Here is a 13,273-nt window from a genome sequence, read left to right on the forward strand (position 1 = left end):
AAGTTCATAGTTGATTTTGATATTGCTGAACAGACAGTGGAGCCCACAATCAAAAATAGATCAGAATTTCCCCAGAGAAAATCTGCAGAGCTACTCTATGAAGAGGAGAAATGAGGAGGTCAAAACTTCCCCAGTGGAGTTAGATAACTGCTTCCAGGAATGGGCCGGCCCTCCTGGAGTGATGAGGCAACACTGAGCCAAAGTGTGTATAAATACCAGCACACTGTGCATACTCAACCGTCAGACAGAGGAAGGACACGAGAAAGAGCTGACAAGGGTCACCAAAAGATCTGAAGAAATCCTCTTGGCCAGACATTCACCATCCATCACAAGAGCTGAAGAATAAGGATATTGTGGTGCTCGTCTGTGACCTGACACCCATGAGACAGAAGACATATCAAGTCTAATTTTCAAAGGATTTGATAACTGAATCATTTAAACCTCCCATAAAATGAAGGCATTCAGCATTGCAGTTGCAGTGACACTCGTGCTCGCCTTTATTTGCATTTTGGAGAGCTCTGCCGTCCCATTCCAGGGGGTAAGAACTTGACTTAAACTCACTTCATTTGCTTATTAGCTATAAATGTTTTGTCAGGATGCTAAGATGTGGCTACTAAATGTGCATAATTCATTAACAGGTGCAAGAGCCGGAGGACACTCCAGTTGCGGCAAATCAAGAGATGTCAATGGAATCGTGGATGGTATGTTCAATTGACTGGATGAATTAAGCCAATTACTGCGAGCAAATTAAAATTTAAGTGGCTGTGTTTTCCCCACGGAGTACCCCGGTGCTCTCTCCACACAAGGAGAGAATGAAATGCTGGAGATGAACACCTTGTTCATGTCTCTTGTCTTCCACACAGATGCCGAATCACATCAGGCAAAAGCGCTGGAGCCAATTCTCTATGTGCCGCTGGTGCTGCAACTGCTGCAGGGGCAACAAGGGCTGTGGTTACTGCTGCAAGTTCTGAGGATTCCCGCAACAACCTCTCAGTATTAAAGTGTTAGGCTATTTGTCTTACACCAAGAAATTACCTTTTCTTGACCTCTTTCATTGCCTGTTCTATAAACATTTTTTCTATCATTTTTACAAGAGGTATGATTCATGGAAGAACACTGGAAACAAATGAAGAGCTATTCTTTGTATTTATTGTGCATGTTTGTAATACTTTCACCCTGAAACTCTTTTTCTAAGCTCAATGATATGTCTGTCCAGATGTGAGTGTTTCTTTGTCTACATTAAGTCTGTAATAAATAATGGACTTTTGAAGCAAATGTACAATCGTCTTTGTTATTAATAAGGAAAAGCATTTTAAATGGGTTTATTGCAATCAACATGATGTGGTAAATCTTGTCCACAGTACATGTGACATAATTCACACAATATTAAGTGATAACAGGCAGTTTGACCACTTTCAGTTGGACTTGGGTTTGGTGTTGCTGCTGCACAGCGTCCAAACACAACACTAATATTTACTATGCAGTACATATCAAGTGTTTAACAATCTATATGCACAACTTTAATATACTAAATGCATCTGTTTTTCCACCTGTTCTTTATCACTGACAAATATTTTACACAATAGTTTCTCAAACAATATACAATTTATGAATCATTTAAATTTGTCAGTTCCTGTAGACACTTATTATGTGGTGGGCTATTTGCGTTGGCCAGTAAGAAGTTTTTAACTGTAGCGAGGGTTTCCTGGTTAGATAAAAATAAACACAAACTCCTCCCTCCTTTTTCTTAAGAAATCGGTGCCCAGAAAGTAACACATTTATGCATCCCTGGGGTTTATTTTAGATGCGGTAAATAGAGGAAGTGTCAGCAGAAGTATTTTTTTTTTTTTGGTAATGGTATGTGGGGCCAGCTTCCAAGCTGGCACTGTGTTGCAGAAAAACATTTAGATCCTCATCATGATAACATTACCTACAGGAAATTAAAATGGAGATTAGGTCAATTTGAAGTATTGTTTAATGTTTTGTGTGTTTTTACTGTGTAAGCTGTTAGAACAGAGATTCTCCTTCAACATCTGTGTGAAAAATTCAAGAAACTACAAGCGGGGTCTTAAGATCACCAATGTTGACAATGTGCCCCCTGCTTGCTTAACCAGTCATTGCAGCTACTAGTGGTGAGGGGGGTAAATTAAATAAAAAATAAGTCAAAGACTTGTAGCCATCACTATTCCACCTTAGTGAGCATGATAATGTTACTTTGCCAGATGTGTAAATAAACAGCTGTTTGTTAACAAGTTCAGCATATCAACATTTCACCACACAAAGGTGGTGAAATGTCAAGGTTGTGTCCACAAATTGTTTTCGGCTGCCACTAACTGGCCAAACAAACAAACAAATAATAAATAATCAATAAATTAATTAGATAGATGCACTTTTTAGTTAATCAAGTATAGTATTAGTGCAGTATGTCAACATTTTTTGTAAATAAAAAAATAAGTTTGTACATATTCCATGTTATGATGATGATGATGGTGATGATCAATAATAATAATAATAATAATAATAATAATAATAATAATGTAAAAGGTTAACCAGATTTCAAAACCGCTGTTACTGAATCATCTTTGGGAAATGCAGTGCATCACCACAGCAACGAGCTCACAACAGCAGCATCAAAGACATCGCCAGAATAAACAAGCACATAATTTGTGATAAGCTGTGACCAGCGTGCTAACACAGGAAAGAAACTCCTATTCATTTCAAGCCACAAAGCATACTGTTTGTTTTCCCCTCAGCAGACTGTCACACAGACACACACACATACACATAAACACAGACAGACGGACAGACAGAATTCACTGTTATCAGTCAGTTTTGACAATTAATCATTTTCGTATTAATCAAGGCCTAATGGTGGGTGATCATTTTATACATTGCCATGTCTTCTGTGTATTGTCATGTCATCACAAACGCCATGCACATTCAAGAGCGATATTGCAACTGACATCCTTCAGTATTTATCATAATTTAACAGTAGCCATTTGTCAGTGTGTCTGTCACTGTTAATGCACAAGGATATTTTCCTTAAATTCTGGCCTGATTGGTTGTTTTTCAATCTGCCTGTGAACATATATATATATATGAATTGGCAGAATTAAACTGTTCCAATTTGTATGATCCTCTTTTTTTAAATTTAGCTGATAAATGGTCATCGTTCTGGTGTAAATGTACAATACATCACTTTCAGTAGCCAGAGGATTTTGTAGAAAAGCTATAGAACTGTTTAGTACAATATGTTTAAAAGCTTTCATGAATCACTATTACATATTATCAGCAGGCAGTTAAGTAGAAAAATGGACTGTTCTAAAAATTTTAAAAGGTAATCACATGAAATAAAGAACGAAATAAAGAACTGCAAAAAATAATCCCATTTTATGGCCTGAGTTTCTAATAGCAGTTCATGAACAACATGCTTTAAAATATCCTTTCATTTAAGTGCCCAGTGAAAAGAGAAAACCATGAGCTCTTTTTCAGGTTTAATGTTTTCTTTCTAGACTTAATCTTTGCCTTGTACACACTCAAGTTATTTTAATCCAGAATTTTGTTCTTCCTATAAATTCATAAGAGTTCTTGTAACTAAACCTAGAGTTATTTTCAAAACCAAGCTGCCGCCCATTGTCAGCTTCTGCATTTTGCAGTGTCCTTCTCAGTACAATGGAGGCAGAGAGTTGAATAAAGTGGTCAGTCCAAGCTTGAGGTCATCCAATAAACTTAATAAAGCCAGGACCTGACCATTAATGTGTTCATGAAAAAAAAGAAAGAAAACCGTCATCAAAAGAAAATCAACATCATTGAGGGCAAATACAACTTCAATAAAAAATTTTAATGACACAACAAGACTGAATGCCACAGGGATAACATGCAAAATTATCCCCGTGTTGTCTTATCCTTGATAGCTTAGTGATTCCACTTCAGGCAAATTTGTTTATTGCTTTTCATTCAAATTAAAGTTACCTCATCAAGTGTGACAATGCGTGTGTGGAATTTTATGTGTAGGAGGAAGAAGCAGGGAAGAGTCCACTCTGGGTACATGTGATGGTCAAAAACTTCAGTAGGGCGTTTGCAGGGTCACAGTGGGCAACAAATGGGGAGGTAAAATCAGGCAAACCCCAAGAAAGAAAAGAAAAAACAAAATAAAAAGTCAACCAGCAGACAGGAACAGCTCACCCAACACACAACACGAACAATCTGGCAAAAGCATGTGGGAGAAAGTCTCCTTCCCTTTGTACCAGGGAGTTAATGAGCAAATGAGAACCATCTGTGCAGGCAGGTGGTCAATCACAAAGGTGTCAGGTGAAACTCATTGAAGGTGTCTAGTGGACAGGTAGGGCATGACATGAGCATTTAACAATACACACCTCAGGTACAACCAGACCTGAATGTGGCAAGCTGTGTGAAAACACCAATTTTCCATTCCTTTTCTATGAGAACAGGTGAATCCTTTGTGTAAAGCACAACTGGATCAAGTCTCCTCCTGCTGAGATAGAACTGCTGTGTCCTAATTTGGGGGCCACTTCTTTTGAAGTCAAAATGGCTCAAAACTTTGCACATTTTTGCACAAACATTTTTTTTCTTTTCACCTGCAGCGCTTACAAAGAGACACAGCTTTGTCCCCAAGGAGTTTATGAGAGCGTGTTGTCCAGCTCTGATTGGTTTAGCCTGGGAGTAGGTTCACTGGAGTCTATCAAGAGCAAACATTTTGTCACAGCAAAAGAAGCACAGCTGTATTTAATAACATTAATGATGGCAGCATTCCACTCAGGGCAGGTCTTGGTGTTGTGCATGCTTGGCTCACTGTTCCCTTGTCATGGCTTACTTGGACACTTGATGGAACTGAGCCATTTTTTACTTTTTTTTTTTTTCTTTCACGTGTGCTTGCCATACTGCGAGTAAAAATATGTAGTGTTATAGTAGGAAGAGCACAGATGTTACTTAGAACATTATTAACAACTCTATGTTCTATGCAAATGCTCCAGTAAGCTATTATACATGACCATGTGACAGTGAGCCATTTTTTTATAGCCACATTTTATTATTTACACTGCTGCTTTTCCTACTGTGACTTGTAAATGTATCTTCAATGAAAAGAGTCCATGATCCATCGGACATTGTAGAGTTCTGTCAAATTTATTGGGAGTTTGTTGTATAGTGTGAGGTTGTTCTGTCTGGTTTCTGTCTTCGTTGAATGAGTTTTTTGAGGTAGCACCTGTAAGTGTTTTGGATGTGCTTGCTCTTCACTCTGGTGACAATTTTGTGTCAACCTAAGAAATGCACCCCAGTATTGACTGGCGAACAATCGGTGCAGATAAAATGAAGTTTTATTGTTGCACTGACAATTGTCTATCATCGACAATGATGAACGCTGGTATTATGGAAGTTACCAGAGTTTATAACTTATTTGGCCGTTAAAAGGCACGTTCTAAGATTGAAACCAGACAAATTTGTTTTTATGTTTTTGGTCTCTCTGTCAAACTTTGCAGAAATGTTGACTGTGACTTAAGGCAGATCTGAAAGGAGTTTGGAGGCCAAAGGTCAAAGGCCAAGTTCACTATGACCACATTTATGTTTTGTATGGTAATGCAATATCGTAAGGACTGTTTGAGGCACTGCGATCTTCTGTAAGTTTTGCTTGCGAACACCCAACACTAACCTTCCCAAACATTGCCATTATCACAACAAAACATAACCTCTGCATCTGCTACAAATAGGCACCCAACTGCACGGAGGCATACCACTGCCACGCGGTCCTTCTAGTTTTTAAAGTGATAATCATTCTCAAGAAAGTTTTGTTTACACTGTTCACCTTCCTCCGTGTCTACAGCACCTTTGACACAGGGTAAACACTTTGTTATTGGAAACACTTCTTACTTTGAATGCAGAATCTGCAGGATACATACATCTCTCTCGTTCTGCATCACCGTGTGTGATACAGTGATACAATTTCAAGATCGTGGTACAGTTGGTGAGCACAGAAATCAGATTTTAAATCTCCTAATCTTCCAGTAATTTTTTAAATTCTAACTGGATGTGAGACCTGCAGTCAGTGGGATTCAGCTTTAAGTAAAAGACCATCATCTGCCTCAGATTACCTTTTACTCAAATCCATTTTCCAGATTTAAATTCAGCTGTATTGTACACTTGTGATATTGCCAGCAGTATAAAGAGGGTAACTATTTGTCATAATTATGGATCTGTGCAGTGCAGCCTTCGGGTGAAGCCATACAACACAGTGTGAGTGTGCGTGAGAGGCATGCTGGGATAACCTAAAGGCTCTTGAGAGCAGGTGCGATTGAAAAAGACAGGGCTGGAAATAGACATATTTGCTCTCCCACTCTCTTCCCGTCTTCCACAGATCACAGGCTTGCTCAAAGGCTGAGGAGGGAACATGTTAATCGACTCCTTAGCTGCTGAGAAACAACTTGCCCCATTCCCAAGCTTTCGGAGAACATTTAGAAGCCAGATACTGCTATTGACCAGTGGCCATCATTGAGATTCCACCACCTTTCCAAAAAGAAAGGATCTTCTTTCTGCTGCCCATATCACTTCTCCTCACGCCCTGTATAATGCATCACACCATACCATTTGCATTTAGATCACCTCTTTTTCTTGCATTGCACATTGTGTGTAGGTATCCAAGTCAATACTGCGGTGGGCTCCTAAGGAGAATGGATGGAGGCGGTAATGAAGGCGAACCACCAACACAAACACGCCGCCTGGCCGTTCCTCTGCCCGGTGCCATGAGGCACCTGGAGTCGTTAGTTTTAATTAGCGGAGAGGAGTGATAGGAGCTCCTCTCCCCTCCCACCCACTCACCCCCTCTGGAAGACAGCAGCTGAATACTGAGGCTCCCTTTCTTTTATTATTGGTATTTAATGCTGTAGAAGATCCAAAATGACTCATTCTACCTCAAAAATCATATACTCTTGCATTAAATCCAGAGAGATTATTTATTTGTTTGGATGGAAAAAATATCATATGGTGGCGAACATACTGATAAGCTCTGTTGGATTGGTTAATTAAAGTCATTTTTTCCTATTCTGGTTCCAACTGCTGTGATACAGTAGCAGACCCTCTCATATAAAACACTTTGCAGTGCCTTTGTAGAAATCTGTGTTGGCTGTAAAAGAGAAGAAATATCAGCTGACAGAGGACGACATATGGTTTATCAAGTGGGCAGCTCTCCACAGATATTTCATGTAATTAACCCTCTGACAGTTGCAGAAAGTTGAGCAGTGGATTCAGCATCCTTAAACCCCCCCTTTCCGCACTGATAAGACCTGTAGTCACCTACACTCCACCCACACACTACACATGCCTTGTTAGCTGAAGTATAGGAAAAGCAAGTGCACTGTCCTCTAAATTCAGGCAAAAGCATGAGATTAGCCAGTAGGCACTGATAATGTCTTGTGATATTTCAGAAAACAGTATTGCAAATCTCTTGTTTGTCTAATATAAGTCTAATATAGTTCCTATGATGTCTCCTCCAAGTTTTATCTATTTCATTCTTATTCAAAGCCGCATTTGGAGGATTTGCTTCCTGATAGAATCGCTCCCCTTCAGCCCCTCACCCCCTCCCTCTTCACTGAGGCGTATTCCATGATTTACATTACCTATCAAATCTTCCAGTTCCTTGCTGTCCAATACTCAACATAGCCTTCCATCCAATTGGAAAAGCGCAGGCTCTACCTCATCCTCACAATGCATGAATGCCAAACCGAGGGGGTGTGGGGCGTCTGCAGAGGTTTTGACGGACTTATTTACGAAAAATAAGTCCAGTGTTTTGGAAACCTTCAACACTCTGGCAATCCCATTGATATGCAAAGTCCTATCTTGGTTCAGACGTGTGGAACTTTTTTTTTCATTTTCCAAGCCTTCTTGAATCCCAGTCAAACCGTGGAAATGTATACCGCATACAAGTGCATTGCAAAACTATCGTACGCTGCCACCTCCAGCCTGCACAGGGATAGGAGGCAACTTGTGTGGGTAAAGTAATGCATCTGAGGTGAAACACAGCCACTGGACCGTCTTTTAACACGTTCTGCCTCGGCATAACCAAATATACCCCTTGGCAATATTCTCTCTTGGATTGTGACCATACATACGCTGCACACACACGTACAAACACACATACACATGCCAGAATATGCATACTATACACCCTCACACCACCCAGCAGCCTTTAAATATCTCAGTGCCTCCCAAAACCTGTAGAAAATTGTGTCCCCTCACATGCAATATTGCACATAGGCATGTGTTGAAATCTACATAAATCATGTCAGTGTTACTGAGACTTATATTACCCTTGGGAGGGCTATGTGTTTGAGTGCTGCGCAGTACCCCCTGGTCCACGTTGATTATATCAAACAATATGCAGCACGACTGGAATACATAAGGAGAGTAAGAGCATCTCCCCCATGGCTGAACTGTGCAAGAAGCCGCTTTATCTCAGGGCTCAGTTTAATACACCAGACTATGGAGGAGCCACCCTGGGGTGGATAGATAGGGCTTGTCATTGTTTTACTGGCTCACACTCCACTATGGAGCTGCATAGGCTCCCCTGTGTGCTTCTACTCAATGTAACGGTGCTACAAAATCATACAGCATGGATTTGTCATTCTGGCTTTCACACACGTTCCATCACTTACCAGCCAATGTGTGCTGAGACACTTAAGCGGATGTCGTTTAGTGTCGCTGCATAAATGTAACTGTTTCAGATCAGTGTGAAAGATAAAGAAAAGATAATGAGGTTATTTTCTCTGCCCTACCCCAAGGAGATGCTTGGTCAATTGGTGCATGTCAGTAGTGCCTTATTGTAAAGACTTGTATAGAATCACACCCGTAGAAAAGAATCGTATTGCAAAACTGTGAGAGCATGTCCAGAGTTAAGTAGTCAAATTAGTGCAGGATTTATGTAACAAACTAATACAAGGAATATACACCGCTCTGAGATCATGCATCAGTGAATTTTCATGTAATACTATAATGCCGTAGATGACTTACTTAATCTGTTCTCACTCTCTAAAGGTCTCTCTCTTACTCGGTCTCTGCTTCAACTCTTCATTCACATCCATCACCATGAATGGCCGGTGGCCTGAAACAAGCCTGCCCTCATATAATGGATGGTTCCGATTAGCCACCTCTGTGTACATGCTCGACAGTGGCACGGCAAGTTGAATGCTGTGAGGCTGGTGATTTGTAAGTTCACGTGTAGCGGTACAGTGGGGACGGATATTAGCAGGCCATTTGGAGTCCCAGGAGAGCTAGTTTCCTGCTGACGGCATCACATCTGTAGGCAAATGTGCGTGTGTGTACTCTTCCCTTCGCCTCCAATGCCACGGCTCTTGCACAAATAACTTCCTACTGGACTTAAAAATGAGCTTTGGGTTGCACCATCCATTGATCGGGCGTTTCTCATCTGTCTCCCCTCTCTCACCACTGGCAAGGCCCTCTCTCTAGGCACTGCACTCCTTATTCTTCAGCTTGCTTCCCTGTTACATAAACATCCCTGTGTTATTTTCTTTAGGTGAAATTGCAATTTCATTTCATTTCAGTTCAGATAGTGCCAAGAAAGTCTGAGTGGGTTATTAAAGAAAGAAAAACAAAACATGATGGGGAGTTTTTCTCTAAGGCAGCTAAAGCTAGAAAAAGGAAATTTTTTTTTCTTCTGAAAATAGGTCAGTAACAACAAAAAGACACATAAATATATTTTGGTAAATAGTACATGTGCTGACTTGTGGCCAGCTGAATATCTGCGTAACTCATCTCTCGTGGTGCAGACTCTCTAAGGATGCCCCTGACCAAAGCATTACACGAGAGGAGGAAGTGCATTTGAAGCCACTGCTGGAGGAAAATCATCCCTAATTAGGAAAACCCTTTGTCACATCTACCCCAGCAGCCTCCCCTGACACTCGCTCCACATCTCATTCTGTGTCTCCCTAACATGTTTTCACTTTCCCAGAGACTCTGTCCCTGTCTCTCCCTGTGTCTGTGATTGTCTGAGTGGAAGTAGGTGGGCCAGAGACAGAACAGAGCCACACCAGCTGCACCTCATTGCCCTAATCAAGCCTTCTACAGACACCCAGTTCTGCCACTGCTACCTCGCCAGATCGTACCCTTTGTTTCAATCAGTCTACGCGTGGAGCATCTCTGTCTCTTTGCTAGTTGCTATTCTTCTTCAGTCTGTTGCCTGAATCCTGATCCTTGTCTCCTTTCCTCTGCAGGTCCATCTGCTTTGCCTCCGCCCCCTCGCTCCCCTCGTTGTCCTTGCATTTCCTTCTCCTTCCTCGGCAGCTGAAGCCTCCACTGTCTCACCAGCCATCTCCTAAACATGCTCCACTGATCTCCACCGTCATCTTCAGCACTATCATCTCCGTCACCATCTTCAATAAATTCAATCTACAACTTGCCTACCCCTTGTCTGTGTCTCCACCTGGGTTCTCCAGATCAGGAGCCCAGTGTAATACTCTTGTCTGGCGTCTTGACTGTGCAGTGCTCTCATATGCATACGCCTCCCAAATTGCTTACATCCTCTTATGCAATTCTGAGCTGATTCCCTAAGAAAAGGCCTTAGAGGGATTTTCTAAGCACCTCTTGAAAGCAACATGTTAATGATAACAACACGGCATTATTTGTTTTTCATGTCACCTCGAAGGGATTTCAAGGAAGGTGTTTGTCAAGGAATGTCTTTTGCTTGAGCAGCTACTGTAGCTACTGTTGATCAAAGCTTTGTTGTTTGCTGTGTGTGTGTGCGTGTGAGATGACTCAGCACTTTTGTGACACTCTAAATGATCAATAAACTTGTTAGAGCAGCTGTCATGACATTCCCAGTCCTGAGGGGAAGGTTCTCATCAAAAACCGATCACACAAGCTCCACACAAGGGCCAAAGGCCTCCAAAAGGTTCCTCTTTTCTTCCCTGGGTAGAAATCTGGTGACGCCGCGGAGTTGAAGAGGAGTTATTTATTAGACACTCACACACACACACACAGCATCTCCCCATTCTGCTGATTCAGCTCTCTAGGGGCACTCCACAGCATAAATCAGCAAACTTCAGCCTCATTCCCCAAACATCCATCCATCCATCCCTGCTCCTGGGCCTCTGAGGGGGTGCAGTATGTGTCTGTCATCTGTTGCAACCAAATGCCTCACGCACACCCAGGTGATTGCATCCCCAGAGCCAAACGGCTACCATACGGCACAGCCAGGGGGTCCCCTTCGTCCTCAAATGTGACTTCCCCACTAAAAAACACCCCGTCTGTGCTTGCTGCTGCATGACGAGCTAAATGGAGAGGAACATAGTTTTGGGAAGGGGAGCAGAGATACACCCAGCTGTTCCCTCAGTCTGAGAATTGTACCAATCCTGGCTCTAGTCAGTCTAACTTGTTAATCCGCTTCCATCCCACCTATCCTCCAAGCGCCTATCCACCACAGCTCACCTCACATCCTGAATGACCTGCTCCTCCTGCCCCCCAGCATCTATTTATTGATATTATTTAAAATTTGAATATTTAAAGTTGTTTATTTGGTATCTGTTTATGGCAGTGAATAAGCAATACAACTGTTAATAACATACAGCTTTTTAAAATACATTTTAAAAGATGCCCCCTTTTCTTTGAATTTGTGCCCCATATAGAAGTTCCTACTTCTTCCCCTGATCATGGACTACACCGAAGCTACCAAGGCCAAAACTGAAACACTGACTATGAGTAAAACCTGCCATGCTTTGAGAGCCTTTTTCTCATCTCCTGTAGAAACAGTTTGTGGTAAGATAAGGTCCCCCGGGGGGAACTCGTATAAAAACCCACTTCCTGCGCCTCCTGTTTTATGCTCCCCATTATTCTAGCAGGGCTGATAAAGTATCGACTTCTTAGCTTGTAAACCATTATGACCTTTAGCTGTTTTTCTGTAGACTATCGTGGCAAGACAAAACAAAGCCACTGACAATTTACTAGTGACTATTTATTCCTGGTGTGTGCTAGAACACAATCATGAAACATGCATTAGTAACACTAAATGATTTCATACATTATTATTCTTAATATTTTTGAGAAAACCACCAGTGACTGATCAAACTTTCATTTCATCTTTTCTTTTGATTTTAAAAAGTTTTGCCATTTTTGAAAAGTGAAAATAACCAGTCAGCATGGGACAGCAGTAAATGGATTCCTAACCGTCCAACTAGTTCTTTTTGAAATATAAATCATCAATGAATCATAAAGAACAGTATTATGACTCTGAGCCTCTTTATTCTGTCGCATCCTGGGTGCTTGGGGTATTTTTATAGAGCACTTCATTTCTCATATATAATATCTCTTTCTTCTCCGCCTTTTGAGCCTCCCTTAAAACATAAATCCACTCCAGACTAGCGTGCTCTGCAGTCCGCAACGATTCCGCCGTCTCGCAGATTAAGGCAGAGTGATCCAAACAACTTGGCAACACTCTCCCTGACACTGCACTGATTTGCAAACTGATTACCATGTAAGAAGAAAAAAAACACTGCAGTGGATCTGAAGAGGTGTCAGTTTTTTTTTTTAATCTAAAAAAAGAAGCAAATAACACAGAATTTGAGAGAGAGGCAGCGACTGGCAGAGGAGGGGAGAGGGAAAAAGGGGAGGGGGGTGAAGAAGAAAACGACAGAAGGGAGAAAAGGGCTACAATACAAGCACTGATTGGGATGGTGCATTCCACAAGATTGGGAGAAAATGGCGAGTGACAGAAGACAATGGGGTTAGCTGCTTTTGGACAAGCTAAAAAAGGGGTGGGGGGGTAGGCGGAGGATGGGGGATAGCTTCAGCTCCTTCATCCCTCCAAAAAAGTATAAAGCTAAGACAATATGAGATTTTTGAATAAGCAGGGTGAAGAAGGAAGACTCCATTACTGGGTTGAGACAAAAAAAAAAAAAGCAGCCAAAAAGCATAAAGGCATCGACAACAGAGGGGCAACGCATTGCCAAAAATAAATGTCATGGAAAATACCGTGATCCAATGTTGCTGTGGGGGAGTCTTACGTCTGTGTGTGCGTGTGAGTGTTTGTGTGCTCAGCCATAAGCCTGCAGCCCGCCTCTCGATATGGGGCTGGGCCACAGTCCAGAGAGCTCAGGTAATTTGACGGATCGTGCCACTCAGGCCGGTGATGCTTGCAGCTCTCCCTTGCTAGGGATTGTTTCCCCAAGCTTGTTTGGCTAGGCTGGCATGCCGACATAAGATGAATAGCGGCTCGTTCTCTCAGCCTGTCTGTTTCTGATCCGTCCTCACTGCT

General features: G+C 41.7%; 1 protein-coding gene across 1 annotated transcript; it reads left to right on the top strand.

Moving 5' to 3' along the window:
- The first annotated feature begins 251 nt into the window (after positions 1 to 251).
- LOC121185961 (hepcidin antimicrobial peptide) lies at positions 252 to 1,269 on the top strand. Its single transcript, XM_041044513.1, has 3 exons — positions 252 to 538; positions 639 to 701; positions 864 to 1,269. Exons 1-3 carry the CDS (start codon positions 452 to 454, stop codon positions 969 to 971), a joined length of 258 nt encoding a protein of 85 aa, XP_040900447.1. The 5' UTR covers positions 252 to 451; the 3' UTR covers positions 972 to 1,269.
- The last annotated feature ends 12,004 nt before the right edge of the window (positions 1,270 to 13,273 follow it).

The sequence above is a fragment of the Toxotes jaculatrix genome, chromosome 8 (assembly GCF_017976425.1).
Source record: "Toxotes jaculatrix isolate fToxJac2 chromosome 8, fToxJac2.pri, whole genome shotgun sequence".
NCBI classification, from domain to species: Eukaryota; Metazoa; Chordata; class Actinopteri; family Toxotidae; genus Toxotes; species Toxotes jaculatrix.

Excerpts from the sequence above, each read along its gene's own strand:
- LOC121185961 (XM_041044513.1), top strand. The coding sequence starts at position 452 with ATGAAGGCATTCAGCATTGCAGTTGCAGTGACACTCGTGCTCGCCTTT. Across the intron at positions 539-638 it reads CTGCCGTCCCATTCCAGGGG|GTGCAAGAGCCGGAGGACAC; the intron begins GTAAGAACTTGA and ends ATTCATTAACAG. Across the intron at positions 702-863 it reads TGTCAATGGAATCGTGGATG|ATGCCGAATCACATCAGGCA; the intron begins GTATGTTCAATT and ends TCTTCCACACAG.